Source organism: Nymphalis io, chromosome 7 (assembly GCF_905147045.1).
Source record: "Nymphalis io chromosome 7, ilAglIoxx1.1, whole genome shotgun sequence".
In the NCBI taxonomy this organism is placed as follows: domain Eukaryota; kingdom Metazoa; phylum Arthropoda; class Insecta; order Lepidoptera; family Nymphalidae; genus Nymphalis; species Nymphalis io.
This window is the reverse complement of record NC_065894.1, coordinates 10,143,286-10,170,404: the sequence shown is the minus strand read 5'-3', so window position 1 is coordinate 10,170,404 and position 27,119 is coordinate 10,143,286. Positions and strand designations below refer to the sequence as shown.

The window sequence follows — 27,119 nt, the reverse complement described above, 5'->3', positions numbered from 1 at the left end:
AACAGTTGAACATTTCACGCGGATGTAGACACAAATAACATCGTAACATCACTTCCGACGTACATAACAGTAAGTAACCGGTAATTGAAAACTCGTTCCGTAAAAAAATGTTTTCGATACGATTAATATGTTAACAACTCGTTAAATGTATGATTTATAATTAATTACATTGATTTTATTTTAAATTAAGCGATTTGTTATAACGTTTTATAGCATAAATATTATTCAATAATGTATGTGGTCCGATACGATTCTGGCTGGGAATTTCTAGGTCATGTCGCGTGACTACTTCCTCTGCGTCCGTTTAATGATTTGCAGTAAAATTGTCGTATACTCACTAACATTTACGATGTAATATATACATTCTAGTGATTCGTATTTTTTTATAATATATGTGTATTCACTTACGCTGTTTATCGAGGGATTCTTGACTGAATTCTGAAACATCGGAAGAAAACGATTTCTGTTGACATATAGTAACAACATATTATCGTAATTTAGTCTGTCTTATGTAGATTTTGCTGATATTTAAAATCTTGTTTTATATTTTACCAATATTTTCAATTTAATTAAATCTTCTGTTGATAGAGAAATTTACCATCAATTGTGCCCAATCATACAATCACGATTGTTTTTTATTTTAATATTATTGAGATTTAATGATCGTCTCGAATATTCAAGTCAGTAGTGAAGATGGATACTTTGTTATCTTTACTTAAATGCAAATCTTAATATAGATTTATTATTTTATGTATTATTTTAAACGTAATATCATTTTATTATGCATGATATTAACAAAATATACTTACATTATCAAAAATATGAGTCGTTATTCATGATATTAATTCAAGCTACCAAAATTTAACTGCGATTGCGTAAAATTAGTAATTCTTCTTAGGTTCGGTTATTTTCTTTATTCGAAAACAAATAGTCGTAAGTGCAGGGTAATGTTGCTATATACAATAATTTAATGTTTTAAATGAACTAAAATATTAAGGTCTAAAGAAACACACATACTCATTAAAATCATTACGATAGATATTATAAATATGGTCATACAAATAAAGACGTACACTCCAAAGTAAATACCAGTTGGTAATGAAATTTCACTCGCAAGCGAAACTGGTCCTAGGTCTAGCTTTGGCGCCAAATAAATTAAAGTACTAGAAGCCTAATTGGACGGCTGCTGGAGACTTTCCATTACGGACGGGCATTGAGAGAAACCGTTTGTTGGAGATATTGAAAACGCCGTCTTTATGAAAGGGAAGACTTGCGTTTTATTGCTTTATTAATTATTAACATTTTACCTGTGACGTCGTTAGCGTAGTACGTACGTAGCGTAGCGTAGTACTTTTAATTACTGTACTGTTCCATCACATATATATATATATATATATATATATATGATTAAAATAAGAAATTTCATTTAACCGAGTCGAATATTTTTTATGTAATATTTATATATTTTTTATTATAATATTTATGTCGAATATTTGTTATATAATATATAATGTTACATAATATTTGTTAAAAGAAAACAAGTCATAAAAATCATAAAATCAATACAGGATTACTTATTACTTTATTTTTACCAGTGGAATAAGAGAGTACTTAGGTAACTACACATCATATATTCTACCGCTAAGCAGCAACATTCTTGCAGTACATGCTCAGACAGGCTCGCACAGAACCCTATCAGTAATTAAAACTAGTAAAATATGATTCCATGACTGGCGGCGCATTGAAGTAAGCCGGGTTTGTGGTTCTTGAAGGGCCAGTGTCTATGTGCTAAAGTGTCTACTTATCAGCTGGCTCGTTTGCTTGCTGCCTTATAACAAAGAGCAAAAGTAAAAATTTCAATGTGATTCACTTTTTAGGTAAAACTCACTTATGACATTAATTAGAGCAGACAGAAAGTAGCCACGTGTAAGTGATAAATATTGATTTACTAAGTTGGTACAAATATTTGGTGTGATTTTGATGTTGTATGTGTAAGACTAAGTCAGATTGTAATATTAAACATGACTGGAGAGTATCTGTCATTTTTTTATATTCATTAATAATAATCTATATTTTTAATCTGGCAATAAGAATATTGACAGATACTCTTTTTTGGCGGGAAACTGATAGACTTGAATTCTCTTTACGAGCATTGCGGATTTCGTATTGAGATTTATTTTTTACATATGGAAATAATAAAAAATAATAATAATTATAGATTGCTACACCAAAGGCACGGATGACATGTCTGTAGTAATTTGTTTATTTGAGAAAAAAGGTTTATTACAAAAAAAGCGTCAGTTTTGACAATTTCCATTAAATTGTTTTAATAAATCAGTATTTCACGTGACATTGGCAGAATATTTTGCGCTCAAATAGCGTAGATACACGCCAGAAAAAAAAAACACTATTTTGGCCATTGACAGTTGACCTATTTTACGTTAACATTCATTCTGCTCGCGAAGACTTCATATTAAATTACCAATGTAACACTAATTAGAAGAATAACTGAATCGCAAATTGTGAGTCATTGGTTGAATATTACGGTTTACAATTTTGTCTGCGTCGTTCATCCGTTTTAGCATAGATAATTGTTCCAATTAAAATATAAACGTTCTTTAGAATAGTTATAAAAAAATGACGTAACCGTAAAGCCTCTTACATACAATTATGATTTGAGCTTATAATCTATATATATATATATATATATATATATATATATATATATATATATATATATATATATATATATATAGATTATAAGATATATATATATATATAAGGATTTTTTATTGTTATATAATTATTGACATCGATAAAAGAAGTTAAACGGCATCAGTGTATATAAATGTTACCTAAATAATTGAAAATTGTGGCTGCAGAATTATGAAAATGTATTAATTCTTTAATTGATTATTGATTAACGCAACATAATTTAAAAATGAAACCATTTTATTTTATAACTTGTAACAATACCGCAATATGAAATAAAAAAGGAACACATTAGTAATTTAACTCTAGCTAGCGATTGCCTGATTGGTCAAACTTGATAACCGTCGTGTGCGATGTGCCTTAAACTCTTAATAATATGCAAATTAAGTATTTGACACGAAAACTATTAAGTAACAAAATCAATTATCCATTAATTACAAATATCTTATATAAAAAAGAAAGTGGCGCAAATATGACAGGTATATTAGAAGATAGAAGCGCGGCTTTGATGGACGAGATACGAACGATTATGTTGTTGATATGGATTAGAAGTTACATAAACACTGCATGCTACTTTCACTGTTTGATGTGATTGTGATGGATTACTCGCGTACGTTCTGATATATTGAACTGCATAGAGAGCGATACGATTGTTACTGTTTAGAGCTCCGGATCGATAAATTTTGTAATTATTTTAATTCGAAAAAAAAGAGAATTTTTATTTAAATAAAAGTCTGAGATCGTGATTATATCAATTGCACTGTAATGACAGATTTTTATGGTCTGTGTTATATATTGACTGATTTCGTTTAAACTTTAAAAATAAAATTATGTTAAGTTTTATTGCAGAAGAACCGGCAAGAAACTCAGTAGTTGCTTTTTTTTAACAAAAATAAGCGCGCATCAGTAGGAAGCGCAAAATGTTTTCGTTGCTTTAATGGATGATAAAGTTACATCCACGTGAGAACTTTTATTTACATGTTTCAATTCAATTCAATTCTTGTTTGATTGCTGTGTGTTATTCACAAAATATAATAACCTTAGTTGTTTTTAAATATAATTTTTATTAAATTTGACACGAACGAATACAATCTCCTTTTTATTATTTGCATAGATTAAAATAGAGTAAAGATTGAATTTATCTTATGTGATATTAATTAGAGAATTTTTATTTTAACGTACAGAAGATACGTAAGAAATGTTAACGATCACTCACCACATCACCAATGCGCTACCAACCTTGGGAATTAAGATGTTATGTCCCTTGTGCCTGTAATTACACTGGCTCACTCACCCTTCAAACCGGAAACAATACCAAGTCTGTTTGGCGGTAGAATATCTGATGAGTGTGTGGTACCTAAATAATGACGTTTCAGTAAATATCATGTACCTGCTTGGAATATTAATTATTTCCGTTAGTGATATTGATTCTGTCCGTCTTTAAAAGTAAATATTGACATATCTATTATTATATCGCTTACTTTCTTATAATTATGTTCTTTGGTTTTTATATAATATACTCTTCATATGTATATGCAAGTATCAATAAAGCTAGTCGCGGTAGATTGAATTATTTTGTACGAGATCGACACTCGAGGCGTTTATCCTACACTCGTAGTTCAAGAAGAATAGCTCTATAAGTAAGCTTGCTCACAGAATATATAATTTCGTATAAAAATATATCGTAAAACACACCGCTTATTTACAAAAACAATTTTCGCGTAAGTACCGTATTCCAATTTAAATGTGTTAGGATTTTTTGTTATAGAAATTTTCTTACCGTTCTTTATCCGTTTCGTCGCTTGCGTCAACCTGGGATTTTGAATTCTTTAATTGTACTTGGTAGAGCACCAAGATGCGTAAGAATAGGAAATAAAATATCATAGTTTTCAAGTTGTCAAACCTTCATTAATATGAATGAAAATAATTCTTAATAAAAAGTAGTCACTTTCAGAAAATATTTTTTGTGATTCACAATTCTTGGTTTATTATAAATTCTCTTATTCCGTAAGTTCAACGTAAATTCAACATGTTTTGAAATCGAATGCAATAATCAACTTAATACCCTTGCAATAAGGCCGAAAAGGGCCAGTTACATTCGTCTCTGGTGTGCCTATTATAACTTTCTCCAACTCCTTGCTGACAGCGTGATAGGCAGCACTGTCAATTGTAGTTATTAATTATTATTTCTCTTAATTGAACTGGAAGTTTTCGCCTCTCTTCAACTTTCCGTTTATAGCATTACATTTGTGAGTAAAGGTGTGCTATTATTTTAATATTTACGTAATGGTCACTGTAAACAGCTACTGTAATGGCGCGGGTTCGATCCCTAGTCGTGATATTTTTTTTTGTTGTATTCTTGTTTGTGAATTCGGACTTCCGGAAGCAGTTATTAAACGTGATGCATTACTTTGTTGTACAGAACAGAGGGTTTGTCGTTTATGTTCAAATTAAAATGACGATTGCATCATATATAATAATGATATAATAATAATAATATAATAATATCCTGGAACATTATTTACATACGGCCATCTGATCCCAAACTAAGCAGAGCTTGTACTATGGAAACCAGACAACTGATATACTACATATACTACTTTTACTTTGTAAATACATACTTATATAGATAATTACACCCAGACTCAGGACAAAGAGACATGTTCACGCACACAAATATCTGTCCTGGGTGGGAATCGAACCCACAACCTTCGACGTAAAAGGCAAATATCTACCAATCACGCCAACCGGCCCGACAACAAAAATAAAATTATCATGTGTGTATTTATGACCTGATTATAATATTGGTTAATAACAATGTTGCATAATTAAGTCATTCTCGTAACAAAATAATGTTCCTGGTCCTTTATCGTAATACGAGCCCGACCACACGACGTCGTGCTGCGGTTGAACAGTCTACAACGAAACTAAAACAACGCAAGTATTCAAATAATTGTTTTAAGATCATTTTTTTTATTTACAATGGACTGTTGTATTCGTTATTTCGTTGAATCAGATGCTGGATATAGAATAAATATCTTTGTTTTTTTGAAGCAATGGATGCAAGAGAATATGTAGTTGTATGTATTTACTACAGTCCACAAACAAAAGACAAAAGTTTTAATCGTTACTACGTTATTATGTATCTTTAACGTTAATACTATCAATGTGCTGCTACTTTAGGGACTAAGGTGCAATGCCCCCGTGTGGGTAACTCTACTGTCTCATTCACTCTTCAAAGCCCGAGCACAACAATTCGAAGTGAAAAAGTAAATAACGAGGACGAGTTGGCACAGACCTCTCCTACTTGGGGTTGCGTTATATCGCGGGGATGCGTTATATCAACACGATCCCTCAGCTTTTCTGATCTTTTTTTTTTTTTTTATAGAATAGGAAGGCGGACGAGCATATGGGCCACCTGATGGTAAGTGGTCACCAACGCTCTTAGACATTGGCATTGTAAGAAATGTCAACCATCGCTTACATATCCAATGCGCCACCAACCTTGGGAACTAAGATTTTATGTCCCTTGTGCCTGTAATTACACTGGCTCACTCACCCTTCAAACCGGAACACAACAATATCAAGTATTGCTGTTTTGCGGTAGAATATCTGATGAGTGGGTGGTACCTACCCAGACGAGCTTGCACAAAGCCCTACCACCAGTAATGTGCCGAGGACGGCCATCGCTGTGGTTTTAGTGGATAATAATCCCACATAACCCGGTTCCTTCCCAAGGGGAGCCGGGGCGGCCTGTTTGAAGGTTTACACTTCGAGAAAAAAATATCTCTTCTACTAGTAAATATGTGAATAATAAAGAAATCTCTATTTTATCATGCGACTGCCTTTCAGTTCGGTCGTCATAAGCTGTATAGTAAACGAACAACGTATGAATATCGAAGTATAACGAATTTGGCCTCTATATGATAATGTTTCTTACGATTATTTTTAACGATTTTTCTCTGAATTTGCAAAGGTCTCTATTGGGTTTTTGATATAAGAGCGATCAATAAATATATTCACCGCTTTGTAATAACGATTTGAACACGAAAATAATCAATAAATCAAAACGTCTCGTAAATAAATATTACTTCTAATATTGTTACGAAAATGAAAAATAGGCATGAAATAGACCATAATAAAAAAAAAAACTATTTTTTGTTTGGAAACGATTTTACTTTTAAAAATAAAGTTTTCTTTTTATTAAGTGTATTCATGTATAAAATAGCTTTCAATGTCGACTTATTCGTTAATTTTATACAAAAGTCATAAAAATAATAGTTATGTTGGAAGAACCAATATAATATTATGTAAAAGCATATCGCCCATTTATTTTTATTATATAATTTTAAGCTATCGCGAATGAATTAATTCAGGCAACCTTGACACAGCGTGAAGTCACGATCTGCATTCATTGTGGCACCATCCATCCCGTCGCCCATATTTAATCGAGGCAAGACTAGATATAAAACGAATATCAATTGACTTGACGTGGATCTAAGTTATATTGTTGTATAAGATATCTCGTGCTACCTGCTAGCTACAATCTAATTATTATTGCGTTAGATATATTAAAGTTAAGTTAAGTTCTCTTCGTCCCTTATAACAGCTGAGCTTCTCGCCAGTTCTTCTTGGTGGAATTTTAACGTCCAACCGTCGGTAGCACTACATTAATATAATCCTGAAATTAAAAATTAAAAATTGTTTGTAAAGTCTAATGGAATAGAGTTTATTTTTATTTTTCTTCAACTTCACGTACGTGCCAGCAAGTGTAGAGGAGCTATTTCATAAAAATAAAATCTAAACTCGTCGGTGAAAGAGATCGTGAAATGTCAATAAGTGATATGCGAAATTGAGTATAATAGTTATAATATTTAAAGAATAAATGCATCGAATTAACGTATCACGTTAATTTATATAAGTCTAAGAAGTGAACTCTTAAAGAATAACACAACTATAAAAAGTTTAACTCAATAGGATGAACAATATGCGATAGTTTAGAATTCAACTTAAATTTTACATTAAATTTTATATAATTAAATCGCATGTATTTAAAAATAAATAAAAATAAACTAAAATTTTTTTTATATAGAAATTAGTTTTGCTTGATTTTTTTTTAAATTTATTTTTAATTAATAACTAAATAACATTTATTTTTATTATTTACATCCATAAGCTTTGTCAACTTGTTTGGGTGCTGTTTAAACATAGACAAACTATAGTTTAGATATAGACAAGTATAGTTAAAAGACACACACATCAAACATAATAATTAAAAAAAAAAACAAAATAATACTCAGGTGAGATCTCAATAAACAAAGCAAAACAAAGCTTATTTAATATTGTATGTACGTACATACATACTTACAAAATTAAATATTATTATTTATTTGCGTGCTACCGAGCTTTCTATGTTACACGCAATCAATAGAAAGGTGGCTGTAGTCTGACTTTTCATGTAAATATAGGCGTTCTTATACTACCTTTTGATATTACTATATAATATATAAATGCTAGCATATAATTAGCTTATAAATTATAGGAAACTTACATTTTCTATAATTTGCAAAAACAATATTTTGAAAATAGGCATTTGCTTAATCCAGTATTGCATTATGAAGTACAAACTATAACGAAATAGTTTCAGCCCGTGGCATCGCCCACGTGTTAGGGGCGGGTATATGTCAAGAACCCTATACCCTTTTTTGTACTTTTTTGGAAAAATGCATTTACGCGTTTCCCCCATACATTTTTGAGGTGGAGGGTATATGAGACTCGCCGGCGCTGAAGACACCGAAATACCTACTAAAAAACCGGCGGTTTTTACGCGGTATCCACTGCATCTTTTCGAGGGGATCGCTTGCGCATTCTACCATGACGCCCTGGCGGTTGGCCTGGCTAAGCGGGTCTCCATTCCTAGGGTGGTTCTCGGGGTACGAAGTATTCCCCTAACCCCAGCGGCGCTTAAGGTGGGAGAAGAAGATGCGCATAACGTTGATGCCTCCTGCCCGAACTTCTTCGGCGGAATGGATCAGCGGTGGCACTCGCCTCATGCTGTCGCTCCGCGGTCTTCTTCTGCGACATGATAATCTCTCAAAAAGAGCACCTCAATCCAACATCTTACGCTGCCAAGCATGGCGTTAATCACGCTCGGCAGCGAGCGATCTCCGCCAACTATCGCCGCCAGACGATTCCTCTGGGGTTCCTTTTTGCACCCTTTTTATTTTTTAATTTTCATAATTAATTGCTCAAATTCGCTTTAATAATATTAGTTGGGATGAAATTTTATTTATTGTGTTGCCATTAACCACTAATATACTGGTGGTAGGGCTTTGTGCAAGCTCGTCTAGGTAGGTACCACCCACTCATCAGATATTCTACCGAAAAACAGCAATACTTGATATTGTTGTGTTCCGGTTTGAAGGGTGAGTTATCCAGTGTAAATACAGGCACAAGGGACATAAAATCTTAGTTCCCAAGGTTGGTGGCGCATTGGCTATGAAAAAGCGATGGTTGACATTTCTTACAATGCGAATGTCTAAGGGCGTTTGGTGGCCCATATGCTCGTCCGCCTTCCTATTCTATAAAAAAGAAAATGGTCTGCTCAAAATTACAGTTCAAACTTAATCACTTTGAAGATTTGTTTTACAAAAGTGAATTTAAACAAAATAAGTAAAAGCTTTTATAAAATTAATTATACTATACATTTATTTTGATATTTTTTTAATTTAGGATACAGTGTATATAGGATACTATGATATGCTCGTTCCAGTTTTATTTTCTGTATACATTGAAGGCAATTTGGCAATTTTTAATACAAATAACTGAAATGCAATAAATGTTAAATAAATATCCCTAACTAATAACGGATGAACTTGTTAACAAGATTTGTATAATAATGCTTGTTTGAACGGTGAGTTTCTCGCTCAAGTGCAACTTTAGAAGCGGATTCGAGATTTAACACGCCAGTCATGTTTTCGTAAACGAAAGTTCTTGAAAGTTATCGTTTTAGGTTAATTTCGAAGTAATTACCGTTTTAATACAAACAGTTTAAGTTTACTGAACCATAAAAAAGAACCGAAAAAAATCCATCATATTTTCATGGTAATTTATTGCTTTTTTTACTAAATTAGTACTACTTAATTATTTAGAGAATTCAATGTCTCCTAAAAAGTCATACAATTATTATAAGATCATACGATCGTTAGGAGTTGTATGCAATCGTAACGAACTGTCTCTGGGTGTCGATCTGTCTGTTACGCTTTAACGGCTAAACCACTTTACCGATTTTAATGAAATTTTGGTATGAAGCAAGCTTAATACCTGATGCAGGCGAAGTTGTGGGCCAAGACTAGTAGGTTATAAATGGCTACAAATTTTAGTGTAAATGATACGACTTGTGGAGTATTAATTTTTTTTTATTAATAATATTAAACCTCTGTTGTTTCTCTATGGTTACTAATGCTTAAATCCGGTCCAATCCAAGCCATTAAAAAAAATGTTGGATTGTCTGCCTAAAGGCCTTCGGCCAGTCTCTCCCTTGAGAATGGTAGCCATATTTGATATTGCGCTGGACGACATCGTCTATGTAACTTTAAGCATTAAATTTCTAAACGAATAAAAATAGAACGATATTAAAGTTTTAAATTGGAAATTATTTTTTAAAACAGAAGTAAAAAATGTTACCAAATTATAATTTAAGTATATATATAAACTAATATAATAATTACAAATTTGTGCTGAAAACATGGTAACTTTGAAAACGAGCGCAGCGACCTGTAAGATATGAGATGATGAGGTGATTAAGGTTATTATTCTAAATGCCCCAACATACCTGGTGATTAGCTAATTCAGTCGGAGCGACGCGAGTTAAAACGTTCTTACTCAACAAAATGTCCTAAAAATTTTAAATATTTCATTCGTCTCATAATGTAAAACCATGTGGCCCAAATTGGTGCTGATGAAATAACACTTAAATCGTGCCGTATATGTATTTTAATATATAACAAGGCGGTATATAGGCGTTAAGATGTTTTGAGATTGTTTTTTGTCAAATAAAAGCCCCAAAACAAATTATTACCAAATTAAACAACCAAGAGTTGTCGTATCACATAGTAATCGCTGAATCGAACTTAATACAACTTATATAAGTGATTATATTAAATATCGTTCAATTAATTAAAATAATATACAGATTTAACTCGTTAAATCTACTGCCTCGTTGGTCTATTGGCTTGATGTAAGGCCGCAGACTCGGAGGTCCTGGGTTTGATTCGAAGGTCGGGCCAATAAAAAGTTATTGGGTTTTTCCGTCAGAAAATTCTCAGTAGCAGCCCGGAGTCTGGAAGTTGGAAGTGTGTTCACTCCCGTGCCTCGGAAAGCACGTAAAGCCGTTGGTCCTGCGCCTGAACTCTCCGGTCCTGTCGGATTGCCGTCCCATCGGATTATGAGAGTTAGGGAATAGAGAGTGCACCTGCGTTTGCGCACACACTTGTAGACTATAATTTCTCCTGCGTAGTTGGCTAATCTTTCTTAAGATTAGCCGCCGTGGCCGAAATCGGTCTGGAGGACATTATTATTATTACAGATTTAAAAAAAATACTGAACTTCAAAACCGGTTATTTAATAATTTTATTTCTTTTGAAAATGGTCCAAATGTTTTCATAAATGTATATTTTGATCAACAATTAATTTGGTTTCCATGTTACTGTCACTCAAGTGACAATTCCTGATGATTCATTAATTTCAGGCGTGGTTGTATAGATATCATAGGCGTGGATGAACCTTGACATTCTTTAATGACAGACACCTTGACAGATTGGTACTTCCCCCCATTAAAGTGAGTGAGGTGTTTTATCTTCCAAATTACTGCTTGAAAGTTAACAGTGAAATTATGTTACACGACATATAAATTATTAAAAGTAAATTTCGAAAGGATTTAACGGACTTATTTAGCGGATGCTTAGTTATACATCATATTGCTCTTTTTGTCATCCTTGATTGAACATTAGAAGGAAGAAGACACAGCATTGTTTTTTGTGCTAAACAATATTTATAGGTGAAGCCGTATCTTTCATATTTTTAATTAATCAAAAAACACACACATATATGTTTACATATTTATTGAAGCATGCTCGGGTAAACACTTATGAATTTCATTTTTTTAAGATTAAATCTATACTTATAATTGTTTGTCCTAACTTTGAACGTGTGTCTAGGAAGCTGAGATTTGGAACATAGGTTTTTTTATAACAGAGCATCCGCTGTGGTAGGATTTTTGGAACTTTCAACGTTAGAGGTGGAAAATTGGAGCTTTGTAGGAACTTTACCGGTAGGAAGTCAGGACGCGCAGCTTGTTGAACGCAAAGTTTATACCGGTTCCGATCGCGAATTCTACGGAGGAGAAACGATGGAAACTTTGTAATTACTCTTTTATATAAATTAAAATACTTTTATTTATTACGCTTTAACAAAGTATAATAAAATATGTATAACATAAAACAATGCATTAAATGTCGTCCGTTTTTGTGTACATACTAAATGTAATGAACTTATTGTAATTTATATTTATCAATGAAATTCAAAATAGTAAAATCAATTCGTCTCAATTTATCTGTATTTATATTATGAGAGTTTCATGATTCGTTTTGAGTTGAGTTCAGTATGTTCGAAGGTAATCCTATTTTAATATCAATGGTATCGGACATTATTCAATTGAAGCGTATTCATTTGGAGTCGTTTTTTTTGTTGGTTAAAAATAAATGTTCTATGTTGTACAAGGTACGAGAATGTTGAAATAGAAGGTTCATCAATTCGTCAATCGTTCGTGGAAGTCACGAACTTGGATGTTGTAATATTGACCGCAGTTCTACGACCTTCACTGGTGGTAGAGCTTTGTGCAAGCTCGTCTGGGTAGGTACCACCCACTCATCAGATATTTTACCCCAAAACAGCAGTACTTGGTATTTTTTGTGTTCTGGTTTGAAGGGTGAGTGAGCCAGTGGCACGTTGGTGATGTAAGCGATGGTTAACATTTCTTACAATGTCATTGTCTATGGGCGTTAGTGACCACTTACCATCAGGTGGCCCTTATGCTCGTCCGCCTTCCTATTCTAAAAAAAAGACCTATGTACGTATAAAATAATATAAGGTGCTATGTAAACGTAAATTTCTAATTTTATTGCGAAATGGTTTGATATAAAATGGAAAGCGTCAATCATCGTTCGATAGTTATGTCACTTAGATTAGTTGTGATGACTTGTACAATCATTTCTCACTATTTGTTTAATAGTTCCATTACCATTATTATAGAACTTTCTTATAATATTACATGACGATTAAATTATCTGTGTGCGATATTGGTTCTTTACATAACATGATTATAAAGTTTTTGCTAAGTGCCAAATAATGGAATCGATATATATCTATAAATGTTATAATTATAGTCTATTAGTAATCTTACTCAATAAATTGATTGATGACTTGTAAAGCAAAAAGATAATAGGAGTGGTGGATGTTGAGATTAGCGCGTTCGAACAAATAAACTCTTCAGCTTTGTCATATTAGTATAGATATGATCATCATCTGAAGGTTTACAGTCACTGAACGTGGAAGAAGTGCGCTGGACGTGGACTAAGGTCCACCCGACCGAAAACAGATCGGAATCTGTTACATACTTGTACATCCGTCCGTAACAGCCTGCGAATGTCCCACTGCTGGGCTAAATGCCTCCTCTTCTTTTTGAGGAAAAGGTTTGGAGCTTATTTCACCACGCTGCTCCAATGTGGGTTGGTTGAATACACATGCGGCAGAATTTCAGTGAAATTAGACACATGCAGGTTGCACCCACACGATGTTTTCCTTCATCGTAAAGCACAATATGAATTATAATCACAAATTAAGCACATGGAAATTCAGTAGAGCTTGCCCGGGTTTGAACCTACGATCATCGGTTAAGATTCACGCGTTCTTACCACTGGGCCATCTCGGCTTTTTATACTTGTACATATGTAATGTATAATTATTTATTAAGCAAATGAAAATTCTGTAGTGCCTGATATGAATCCGCGGACTTCGCTTAAGAACACGCGTTTAGTCCAATTGGTAATCATGGATCTCATTAGTAAGTTAATGAAAAAAGTTACAGTGAAAATATCCTAAAAATTATTTATCATAAAGTGTGTTACTTTGCACGCAAATGCCTATGAGAAGTAAGTTATTTATTCCATATATAGAAGACATGCTGGACAAGACTGGCATACACATTTTCAAATATCGCGGTCGTATTTTTAAATAGCTTTATTTATGTCTTTTCTGGCAACATTTCCTTTCGGTTTCGGAGTATTTGTGTGAAGGTCTCCAAGGGCCTTAGATCCTGTCTAACTCATTCGGCCTGTGGTATTTTCATCTGATTTAGGACTATTGAATAACCAAATTTATATGCAAATGATTTATAATTAATCGATCGTTACGCCTGTATTTGTCTTAATTAACCGGCGTTCCGTATAAATACGTTCTTTTTACATTTTTATTTTTTCCTGTTACTCAGAAACTTGACTATGTTGAATAGTAAAATCTTTACGAAAATTTCGTTTACTTGATGTAGACATTTGCTTAGGAAAGAAGAACTTATGATATAAATTATTTTAATAATAGATTTTAATAAAAAATATATAGCAATGTATATCTAATTTGTTTTTATTGTTAACAGGAAGAGCTGGATTTAACAGCAGTCAATAAAGCGGCGATGATGGAACTGCCGGCTGCGAAAAAGTGGCAGATCTACTGCAGTCGACGGCCACCACCTGGACAAGCGCCCCCTCTAGCGACAGCGCCGCAAGTCGAAGACTACATCAAGGCTCTTAATGAAATTGCTGATGTAAGTTTATGGAACTGAATAATTGGTCTGTTTAATTTTAAAGGTGTACTTATGTGTACCTGTATAATGTTAAATCAAAAGTATGAGATTATTTTAGTCCTTATCGGTTTGATTTTACTGTTTTGTACATTTGGTTGTTTAATTTGTTTTATCGATATCGTTAATTTTACGTAATACTTTAACAATATTTTTTCCTAACTACATATAATTTGACGCAATGTACTATGAATGATGAACAATTAATTAAGATTTCATTAAATTGGATTTAATTAACTGGTATTCTTATTAAAAATGCACAAGTATTAGCTGAATACTGTTAAATGAGAAGTTGATAACCAAGTTTTATTTTTTGCTTCAGGCCTTTTCATCATCAGAAGGCGTTACACCTACCGAAGCGTGTGCATTAGTCGATGGTTTGAAGACCGCGCTGCGGACGCGAGCGCACAGTTTCGTCCTGCGTTTCATCAAGCAGGGCGGTCTTGCTGCTTTGTTGGAAGCGCTGCAAAGAGCCCCACGAGATGACGCCACCACAAGACACAACCTTATTGCTGGTATTAAAGCACTTATGAACAACTCGGTGAGTGTCGTTTAGTTCTAAGCTTAGCATACATGGATTTCTTGTGGCTTTTGTAGCAAAGATCTTTATTTTATGTAAGAAGATACCAATTTTATATACTTTTTTATATTTTAAATGCCTACGTTAAATAAACACCCAATTTAAAAATATCTCGCAGACGGGTCGAGCTCACGTCCTAGCGCATCCTACGAGTATCGATCTGATCGCGCAGTCGATGGACACAGAGAATGTTAAGACCAAAGTAGCTGCGTTAGAAATTTTGGGAGCAGTTTGTCTCGTGCCCGGAGGACATAAGAAGGTGAGGTTTTATACATATCATATATATACTTAGTCATATATGACTTATAATGGATGTTGTATATTTTACTGATAAAATATACAACATCCATTATATTCTTATTATTTATTTTATATGTTTATTAAAATAATGATCATTTCATAGGTCTTGGAAGCAATGATCCACTACCAGAAATATGCGGGAGAACGTGCTCGCTTCCAGGGCATTATGAACGAGTTAGACCGTAGTACGGGCGCGTATCGCGATGACTTAGGTCTCAAGACCGCTATTATGTCCTTCGTCAACGCGGTACTTAATTACGGCCCCGGGGAAGAAAGCTTAGAATTCAGGCTACACTTGAGATATGAGCTGCTCATGTTGGGAATACAGCCAGGTGAGTTATTTTTTTAGTATTTTTTTCTTAGGAACTCTATATTTAATTTAATATTTCATTATAGTTGAGTTGAAATATTGGATTAGACCATATCTATTGGAGAAAAAGAGGAGATAGAGAGATAGGAGATTTTATTTTATATATTTTATAAAGCCTTAGTTAAGTATTTTTATTTTATTTTTTAATATAATATCTAAAACATTACTTATTAAATTGTGACACATTAAAGACGTATCGACTTTCATGTCATATTTTTTACCTACTTCAAATTTGCTTAAGTAAAAATAGTTATAAAAATACTTCTTTCTTTCCGCCGTTTTGCATAAATGATTTTTTAATCTTTTTTTTATACTAGATAAATAATAATAATATAACATAACATCCTGGGTCATTTTTCACACACGGCCATCTGACCCCAAATTAAGCTTGTACAAAGCTTGTGCTATGGAAACCAGACAACTGATATACTACATATATTACTTTTCTTTTGTAAATACATACTTATATAGGTAATTACACTCAGACTCAGGACAAACAGACATGTTCATGCACACAAATGTCTGTCCCGGGTGGGAATCGAACCCACGAAAACTTCACGAAATAATTTGACTTCAATGTGTTCGTGAGTGCATGTATCTTTACTGATATTATAAATGCGTGTGTGCGTTTGTTTATTACGATTTCGCGTCTTAAGCAATTATAATGAATTTTTTTTACACGTTAGTAGAGGGGTCTTACACGCAGGTGAAACCGCTTGTCAATATTTTATTTTTATCACAATATATATATATATATATTATTGTCTTCAATTTCAGTAATAGAGAAACTTCGAAAATACGAAAACGAGACCCTCGATAGGCACATCGAATTCTTCGAAATGGTACGAAATGAGGACGAGAGGGAACTCGCCAGGAGGTTCGACAAGCAGCACGTCGACACCAAAAGCGCGGCCGCCATGTTCGAACTGCTGAGGCGGAAGCTCAGCCACACGGCCGCGTATCCACATCTACTCTCCATGCTGGAACATCTCTTGTTACTACCATGTAAGTTGGAACATAGTTTAAAATTATTTTAATGAATTAAAGCTTATTTATTATAGTAACCCCGTTGGTCTAGTGGTTTGATATAAGACCGCAGACACAGAGGTCCTAGGTTCAATTACCAGGTCGGGCTAATAAAAAGCTATTGGGTAATTGGGTTTAGTGTGTACATTTTGTGCCTCGGAAAGCAAGTAAAGCCGTTGCTCCTGCGCCTAAGCTCTTTCCGGTCGTGTCGGATTGCCGATCCATCGGATTATGAGAGCTATGGAATAGAGTGCACCTGTGTTTGCGTACGCACTTGTGCACTATAATATGTCCTGCGCAGTTGGCTAATCTCTCTTGAGATTGGCCAACTGCCAACTGGCCACTATTGGTCTGGAGGAACTTACTTTAACTTTAAAAACAACACATACACAATTTTAGCTTCATTCAAGTAAAACGTTTCTGTTTCGACTTTGAAGTGGAATACAACCCACACTCGCAACACTGGTTACTGCTGGACCGCGTGGTGCAGCAGGTGATCCTGCAGCAGCCCGCCGCCGGCAGCCGCGCCAACAGCGACCGCGACAGCGCCTCCGACACGGGCTCCGAACACGTCAAGGTACTTTTATTTAAACGGTACGCTGACAAGTAAATGGGCTTCTTGATAGCCGGTCAGCTCTAGCCATAGACATTAAGCTCTGTCTGAAATATAAAATACTCCTTGTACGTTATATCCTTTGTGCTTGTAAATACACTGATCAGTGTATGTGTGAGTCAGAACTCACTCAAACTTTAAGCCGAAACACATAAATACGAATTATGTTTGCGATTGATCTGTCTGATGATGAGTCGATTTATGTGTGTGTGTGTTTTTCAGTCTGTGATTTGTCAATTGTAAAATATTCCAGCATAAATGTGCACCCATATTTCTGCAGCTGTTTTTATCTCATGACTTATAATTTTAGTAACTCAAACGTAAATAATTATTTCGATAATATTTAGTAAATTTTTGTTGATACAACTAAGAGTAGACTAAACACAGCCTGTATTATTATTCAATACTAAACTTATGTTATAAAAACAAAAGTAACTGTCTATATGTTACGCCTTAACGGCTGTACCACTGAACTGATTTTGATGAAATTCGTGATGTAACAAGCTTGAACCCTAATAAAGGATATAGGCTACTTTTTTAAAATAATATCTGACCCCTTTTCCCTAACACGTGGGCAAACTTACAGGTTTACGATCCGGATGTCGCTCCTTTAGAGATAAACGTCGGCGAGATAGTTCACTTGCTGGCAAAAGAAGAAGAACTCGTCGCTGCTAGGACTAAAGCCGAGAACTTGGAGAGAGAAAACGTCGATATGGCCACGGAACTAGCTAAGAAGGTGAGATACACAACTCTCAAAGGTAATTGGTACGTTACGAGCGATTTCAGACGATCTAGAATTAATTTTAATACAGTTTATAAATATTACTGTGAATCGTAGTATCGACTTGAATCGCTCCTTATGTAATACGATATCGGGTAGCGGTTATTACTAAATACCACATAATGAGATGTCCATTTTAGATAATCTAAATAACTAAATAATTTCATCCCATCGGCTTTTATTAAAAGCCCGGGAAAATGGTTTATTTAAACGATTTTATTAATATCTTAAAATTCAGATAAAGACCAAAAAATATTTTATTTAATTTTTAATCTTTATATATTTTTTCTCATATCCGGACCTTCATTTGATACATGGTTAAGATAAATATTTAACACTTTATATAATACAAATATATAAAACATTTATTTAAATACTACTGAGAGCGAACATCGTTCCTATCAATTACGGCCTTACTTATAAACGTTGTTCAGCGGTAACTAAACAAGTTGATTTTTCTCTTTCTGTCATCCTTGATTTGACATTCGAAAGAAAGAGACACATCATTGTTTAACTAATCCCTAAAGAACGTTTATAGGTAAAGTCGTATATTTTTTTTTTCATTTTGTATTTAAAATTCTCACCGTTATCATGATATCGATATTTGGATTAAATATAAATGTATCGCTCTTAGTACTTCATAAAAATAAACTAACGCTCACGAACCACCGCATGTGCTAACAACTAACAGGAGAAGCAAGTGGACCAGCACACGCAAGAGAAGGAGGAGCTGGAAGGAGTTGTCTCGAGGCTGAAGGAGAGGCTCGAGAGGGAGACGGCTGCTCACATGGAATGCACCGAGCGTGCCAGATCTTCCGCGTGCAGAGCCCACCAGCTGGAACAACAGGTGAACTAGGAAGGGTGTTGGGAAATAGGGTTTGCGAATTAGGCAGCTCGTTCGCGTAACGGTTTCGATGAATTTCTTAAATAATATTTCTAATATTTCTATATTAATAAATAGGAATTCGAAGTTGTCTAGTTATGTTTATAAAACCATTGTTTTTTAAATTCGGTCTCAAAATTATCATAACATACTACTAATTACTATATATTACTTATTTATTTTATTTACTGGTGGTAGGGCTTTGTGCAAGCTCGTCTGGGTAGGTACCACCCACTCATCAGATATTCTACCGCAAAACAGCAATACTTGATATTGTTGTGTTCCGGTTTGAAGGGTGAGTGAGCCAGTGTAATTACAGGCATAAGGGACATAAAATCTTAGTTCCCAAGGTTGGTGGCGCATTGGCTATAAGCGATGATTGACATTTCTTACAATGCCAATGTCTAAGGGCGTTTGGTGACCACTTACCATCAGGTGGCCCATATGCTCGTCCACCTTCCTATTCTATAAAAAAAAAAAACATGTTCAAAAATATGAATTGTTATTTGATGAGGAATGAAAGTAGTAACTATCTCGATTTTGAATAACATTTCTGAACGTTATATGGAAGAAATTAAAAAAAACAGTTCCACGATATATTTTTCGAAGTTTTTAGATTTGTTTAAGACATTCAGTAGCTAATTAGTAATATAAAATATATGATAAATATATCGATCTACTGGTGGTAGAGCTTTGTGCAAGCTCGTCTAGGTAGGTACCACCCACTCATCAGATATTCTACCGCAAAACAGCAGTACTTGATATTGTTGTGTTCCGGTTTGAAGGGTGAGTAAGTCAATATCTAAAGGCGTTTGGTGACCACTTACCATCAGGTGGCCCATATGCTCGTCCACCTTCCTATTCTATAAAAAAAAATCGATATGATATGATTTTAAAATTATAGGTTTATTGTTAAAGTTGTAGTTTGTATTTTCCAATAATTTTTGTGTATTTATTTATTAGTTGAATCAAGAGCGAGCCGAACGAGCGAGATTCGAAAAACTGGTCAGCGAAGGTAGCATACCTGATGATGCGAAGGTAAGTCATGATTGCCTTTACGTTTCTTAAAGTAAAGCCAAATAGAGGCCTGTTGTTATCCCACTGCTACGTTAAGGCCTCCTCTCCCTTTGGGGAGGAGGCTTAAAGCTGTTTTCACCACGCTTCGCCAATGCGGATTGGTGGCTACACATGTGGCAGAATTTCAAAGAAATGAGATGAATTATAAACTCAACTTAAGTACATAAAAATTCAGTGGTGTTTGCCAGGTTTGAACCCAAATTCATAGATTAAGATTAACGCGTTCTAACCACTGGGCCATCTCGGCTCTGTTGTTTTTAGCTTTATGAAAATATACTTTATTCAATTTGGCTCTTGCAAACACATTTTATGGCGTAGTGTAAATTCTATTCATTTGTCAAATGAAATTTTATAATAATCTACTAAATATATACAAATGTATTAATATATTTTAAACAATAATAAAATTAATAATTTCTAGAGGTAATATATAGGTAATTACAGCAGAAGTTTATTGTTACAGTATTTTCTATTTATTTATAATAATATCCACTAGATCTGCAAATAGGAATAAAAAATATATATTATTCTGATATATGTACTTTATCGTTTGTTCAAAGAGTACTCCTATTAATTTTTTTATATATTATATTTAGTTATTACTTAACGTTCGTTTTGATCTTTCAGGTCAGCAATCTGAAGAGCGCAGTTATCGAAACCTGCAGTGTGCCACCACCCCCACCTCCACCGTCACTCTGCCCCCCTCCTCCGGCCGCTCCCATGCCTCCCCCAGCCCCTCTCGCACCCCCGGCCCCTCTCGCTCCTGCACCTCCGAGACCCAAGAAGAACGTTCCCACCCCCGGCAACCCCCTGAAGAGCTTCAACTGGAGCAAGTTGCCGGATACGAAGCTTCACGGTACGATCTGGCAGGAACTCGACGATGCAAAGTTGTACAACGCGATGGACCTGCACGCGATCGACAAGATGTTCTGCGCATACCAGAAGAATGGTGTTCAGGTAGAGATGCGTTCGCTTTTATATGATTGTGATGATAAATTGGAGAAGATGTCTGGATGCTATGTCATTTGGAGTTGTTAATAGTAGATTGATAAATTTGATAATTGCCATATGTTAGGTATTAAAATGAGAAAATAAAATGGCCGTCATATGCTCGTTCATCTACCTATTATATAAAATAAAAATAAAAAATATATATGTATGTACATCGAATATAAATTAATTCCTTTTTCTAAGTTTGGTTGAATTGAACGCGATGCCACCCGTAATTGAGTAACCATTTAAGCTCGTATATAAATTGTTAAGTACCTATTTCACGTTAGTTTCGATGTTTAAATAATTAAATAAAAGTTGCCTCTTGAATAAAATAATTTATTATAGTGTCTAGTACCGTTGATTAATTTCATCCATTATAATATTATGATAGAATCTATTTATGAAGCTATTGATGTTTAAACTTAAATATTAATACAACTATTTGCTTTATACTAATTTTCAGAACGAAGGATCCGTTGAAGATTTGCGTCAGCTGGGTTCCAAGCCACGTACCAAAATCTTATCCGTGATCGACGGTCGTCGTGCGCAAAACTGCACGATATTGCTATCGAAGTTAAAGATGTCTGACGAGGAGATTTGTCGGTGGGTTGATTTTTTTAATATTTTTGAATATTGAGTTCAAAAATTTGTCCCTTTGTGCATTTTTCTTATTAAATTTATTTCAAGGTGGAGTTTTAGTGATACAAAAACGTTATATTTTTGGTTAATAGGTTAATTGTTAATATTATATAAAGACTTTATTAAGGCTTTGAGTATTTTAAATACCCGAAGTATTTGTCGGGTATAACTATCAAACTTAATGTACATCTGTTCGTATGGTAGAGCAATCTTGCGAATGGACAGCGGGGAACAGCTTCCGCTGGACATGGTGGAACAGCTGCTGAAGTTCACACCGAGTGCAGAAGAAGCCGCTCTGCTGGAGGAACACCAGGACGAGCTCGATAGCATGGCGCGAGCTGATCGCTTCCTCTACGAGATCTCCAAGTCAGTAGCAAAAAATATACTTTTTATAATATTTGGTATTGTTTAAATTTATTTATGTAAGACCATATACGTGGGTACAGGGAGACGGAGTCCAAAGTATCTGGGTATCTAAAGGGTATTACACATCCGATGACTTTTTAAACGATTGCACACCCTGGTTGTGAAACGATCGTCTCCAGGTTATCTCAATAAAAAAGATATATATAATTTGGCTAGTGTCGTATACGTATTGCACTTCTGGTAAAGAAATGAGATACAAAAAAAACCCGCCGAGTTTCTTTCGCCGGCTCCTCTCAGGTCTGAGGTGCGTATTTTCGAACCGGTGGGAGATCTATGACAATCAATAAGTAAAACGCTTCTATATCGAATAAAGATTTTAGACTTCGACTTTCGGCGCAGGATCCCGCACTACTCGCAGCGGGTGCGCACGCTGCTGTTCAAGAAGAAGTTCTCGGGCGCCGTGGGCGAGGCGAGCAGCCGCGCCGCCGTGGTGCTGCGCGCCGCGCGCGACATGACGCGCTCGCGCCGCCTGCGCGCGCTGCTCGAGATCGTGCTCGCGCTCGGCAACTACATGAACCGGTGAGTTACTCGATACGACTACCTAAGTTTATTTGGTTCTCTATATTTTTATTTGGTTTGGTAGAATGTTTGGAGCTCATTCCACCAACCCGCATTGGGGCAGCGTGGTAGAATGAGCTCCAAACCTTCTCCTCAAAAAGGGAGAGGAGGCATTAGCCCAGCAGTGGGACATTTGCAGGCTGTTACGGTTACGGTACGGTACAATATTTTTGTGTCACGATAGTATAGTACAGTACAGTATAGTAAGCCTCTTATTCCACATTAAGACGTTTACGATTCAAATGTTTCTTAGTCTTTTTTTTTTTTAAAGGACGAGCATATGGGCCACCTGATGGTAAGTGGTCACAAAACGCCCTTAGACATTGGCATTGTAAGAAATGTCAACCATCGCTTATAGCCATTGCGCCACCAACCTTGGGAACTAAGATTTTATGTCCCTTGTGCCTGTAATTACACTGGCTCACTCACCCTTTAAACCGGAACACAACAATAACAAGTATTGCTGTTTTGCGGTAGAATATCTGATGAGTGAGTGGTACCTACCCAGACGAGCTTGCACAAAGCCCTACCACCAGTAAATAAGTACCAACCAACCAGTAAGTCGTGTTAGTGTATATTTTAACTTATTAATCTAGTGTTAGTGTGGTTAGTTATTATCTTGTCACCGATAATCAACTCTAAATTGTGTTTACCGCAATATTTTTTTTATAGAATATTTAGGCGGACGAGCAAATGAGCCACGCGATGGTAAGTGGTCACCGACGCCCATAGACATTGGCTTTGTAAGAAATGGTATCCGTCGCTTACATTGCCAATGCGCTCCCAACCTTGGGAACTAATATGTTATGTAATGTAATGTATTGTGCGCTGAGAAGTGGTATTATTTTGAATTTATCTTACGTAATATTTAGTACCAAACGTATTTATCGCCATAATACTCAAAAAACGCCACTTGTAGTTTGATGGAAATTACACGTTTTCTAATTCGATTCATGTTGAATGTTCGAGTGTCTGACGTTTGACCTAAAAATTTTACGATGCATAATAATATGGATTGTAAAATTATGTTAAAGAAACATACGTGAAGTAATTGTTGGATTTATTTATTGTGAGGGTGTTGCTTTACTAATTGATCCTTTGAATTGTTTTTGTAATCTAAATAAAATTATTTGTGACATTTCATTGTTATTTCTTTGCAATTAGTGGCGCTCGAGGAAATGCTTCGGGCTTCCGACTATCATCTCTAGGAAAACTAGCAGACACCAAGTCCAGCGTTTCGCGGAACACAACGCTGTTGCATTATCTCGTCGAACTGTTGGAGACGCAGGTAGGTCATAGACAATTAAAGCTAAACCCTAACTGGGTTACTATCACAATTGATAATAATAGTTGAGATTAAACGACCATTTTCCACTGTAGACATTTCAGAGTGAATAATAATTTATATTAAAAAAATCACCATTGTAAATTCTGCCACAAATATAATTATATTAAAATTTATTATATAATGTTTGTTTCCATAAAAATATAAATAACTATCTGAACCGTGCCCACTTCGTTGGGCGGTAAACATTTTTACTTGTGATCGATTGGCCGAACAATAATAAAATTGTCTCGCGTATATGGTATTTTAAATTTTCTCTTAAACTTGCCACCAAAAAACAAACTGTAAAAAATTATATTTTATCTAATAAAATTTCCGTGGTAATAAAGTAATTATTATTTTTAAATAGATTTACGTATATGAAAAAACCGTCTAATAGAAATATCACTCGATAGATTACGACACGGTCACAGTTCTATACCATACCTATGTCGTATTATCTCTTTAACCGTCCGTCCAAATTATATGCAGTAAAAAGGAAAAGTCTTTTGTTTTAAATACTTAAGACGATAAATTTACTTATTTTGATAATAATTCATAATTGTTGATAATATGACCATTAAACATGACCTAACGATTTAAATTATTTTTTTAATATAAAAAAGAACTTTTTGTGACTTAAATATAAAAGTTAGACATATGATGTCGGTGACTTTTTGTAGGCATTATCAGGCTCTACAACTTTTATCTAGAACTCAATCATATTCATATTAAATGTAAAAAAAAAAAAATCTCTCATCCTTAAGGCAGCGTTCGAAAGAAACGTTTTCGTTCGATCATTTTTTCTCCGACTTACTTTGCAAATCCCACTACCACGAAAAAGTCTTTATTTTTCGGGTTAATATATAGCCTATAACACTAACAAATGATGTGGCTTTCTATTGGCAAATGAATTTTCAAAATCGGTTAAGTAGATCCAGAGATGACCCCCTAAAACCTCACAAACTTTACCTCTTTATAATAATAGTATGGATATAAAAATATTGGATACACGTAACCCTTCCAAATCACAGTAGGGCATTGTTGAGAATTAAGCTCGAAATCATATCTTTAGGAAAAGTTTGTTGAGAGGTGACTTGGTGGTAGGGATTTGTGGAAGCCCGTCTTTGTAGGTACCACCCATTCCAGTTAGAAGGATGAGTAAGCCAGTAAATCTTCTGGCACAAGGGACATAACATCGTAGTTAAGAGATGGTTAATATTTCTTATGGACATTAGATCTATGGGCAGTTGTGACAGCTTACCGGTATTTTATATGTAAAAAAGAGTTTTGATATTTTGTTCAATAAATAAAAGCTTATTGTAATACATGACATTTATTTGAAATATTATCATAATTGAAAAAGACTTACATTAATTAATTCACATTTGAAAAAAAATAGTAGCGATAACGAACGTATAGATCAACAACATTTATAGTTAAAACACAATCGATAAACAGTTACTTTCTTTCTAACTTTCTTAACTTAACTTTCACTGGTGGTAGGGCTTTGTGCAAGCTCGTCTGGGTAGGTACCACCCACTCATCAGATATTCTACCGCAAAACAGCAATACTTGGTATTGTTGTGTTCCGGTTTGAAGGGTGAGTGAGCCAGTGTAATTACAGGCACAAGGGACATAAAATCTTAGTTCCCAAGGTTGGTGGCGCATTGGATATGTAAGCGATGGTTGACATTTCTTACAATGCTAATGTCTAAGAGCGTTGGTGACCACTTACCATCAGGTGGCCCATATGCTCGTCCGCCTTCCTATTCTATAAAAAAAAAAAAAAAAGTTACAATGTTTTAAAATAAAGTTCTCAAAATATTACAGTTCAAAGAAGTCCTTCTACTCGAAGAAGATCTACCGCACGTAAGGGCAGCCGCTAAAGTGTGCGTCGACCAGCTAGAGAAGGACGTCGGTGCCTTACGCAATGGTCTACGCGAGGTCTCCAGGGAATTGGACTACCACGCGACTTTACCAGCTCCAGCACAACCGAATGACACCTTCGTTCCAGTCATGAGGGAGTTCCATGCCCATGCTGTATGCTCCTTCACCCAGTTAGAGGACTTGTTCCAGGTTAGTAAAGATTTAGTTATATGTCAATAGAATATTCTTAGAAATGATTATATAAACTACAAGTGTCCGCCCGCGGTTTTGCCTGCGTGTGAGGGGAGGGGAAGGTGTTTGTTAGGTACCTTACTATGTTTTTTTCTCTACCCCTGGCAATGTGTATGCAAAATTTTATGATGATCAGCTGAGTAGCTAAGACGTGAAATCGCAAAAAAACAAACATTACTTAGTATTTCTAGATGAGTTTCAGGCGTTTTTTTTCATTTAATATTTATGTTTGGATGTGTTTCATATAAGTGAACCACTTTTTTTAAAGTCACAAAATTGTACTAAGGTTTTCCAACATAAAGGTTTAATTAAGTCGAAACCAATGTTGCAATATTAAATTATTACTATATATTACATTCGTGACGTAACGACGAAACGTTATAGTTAGGAATAGAATGTAACCACGCATACAAAAAACGCATACCGTCAATAATTAAGAAAATATGTATATAATATTATTATGATTATAGGATATGAAGAGTCGTCTGGAAGCTTGCGCTCATGCCTTCGGCGAGGAACCCAGTGCGTCTCCAGAGCAGCTGTTCGGCGCCTTGGATGCATTCCTGACTCAGTTGACGGAGGCCAGGGCCGAGTGTGACGCAGCCAGGAGACGGAGAGACGAGGAGGAGAGACGGACCAGGCACGAACAGGAGGTAATGAGAGACTTGCCATTTAAAAATAAAGCAGCCTGGGGGTAATTTAGCCTCTCCCCCTAACTACTCTCAATTTCATAAAGACAAACCAAAATACATTTAGAAAAAAACTTTAAAGTTAAATTTAATGAAAACTTTACCTATTTATT

At 34.9% G+C, this 27,119-nt stretch overlaps 1 protein-coding gene across 8 annotated transcripts in view; it reads left to right on the top strand.

Annotated features, from left to right (window-relative positions):
• The window catches only part of LOC126769437 (disheveled-associated activator of morphogenesis 1), a 121,083-nt gene that overhangs the window by 91,499 nt on the left and 2,465 nt on the right, over nt 1–27,119 (top strand). For 7 of the 8 annotated variants that reach the window (XM_050488240.1, XM_050488235.1, XM_050488236.1 and 4 more), the window contains 16 exons: nt 14,423–14,590; nt 14,949–15,167; nt 15,325–15,465; nt 15,610–15,838; nt 16,654–16,881; nt 17,340–17,479; nt 18,102–18,251; nt 18,988–19,143; nt 20,143–20,217; nt 20,884–21,213; nt 21,713–21,852; nt 22,093–22,254; nt 22,654–22,833; nt 24,037–24,160; nt 26,030–26,275; nt 26,788–26,970. In XM_050488240.1, coding sequence (XP_050344197.1) covers nt 14,423–14,590; nt 14,949–15,167; nt 15,325–15,465; nt 15,610–15,838; nt 16,654–16,881; nt 17,340–17,479; nt 18,102–18,251; nt 18,988–19,143; nt 20,143–20,217; nt 20,884–21,213; nt 21,713–21,852; nt 22,093–22,254; nt 22,654–22,833; nt 24,037–24,160; nt 26,030–26,275; nt 26,788–26,970 — 2,871 coding nt within the window. The remainder of the gene's footprint in view (nt 1–14,422; nt 14,591–14,948; nt 15,168–15,324; nt 15,466–15,609; nt 15,839–16,653; nt 16,882–17,339; nt 17,480–18,101; nt 18,252–18,987; nt 19,144–20,142; nt 20,218–20,883; nt 21,214–21,712; nt 21,853–22,092; nt 22,255–22,653; nt 22,834–24,036; nt 24,161–26,029; nt 26,276–26,787; nt 26,971–27,119) is intronic. The other variant, XM_050488239.1, reaches the window with a different exon arrangement.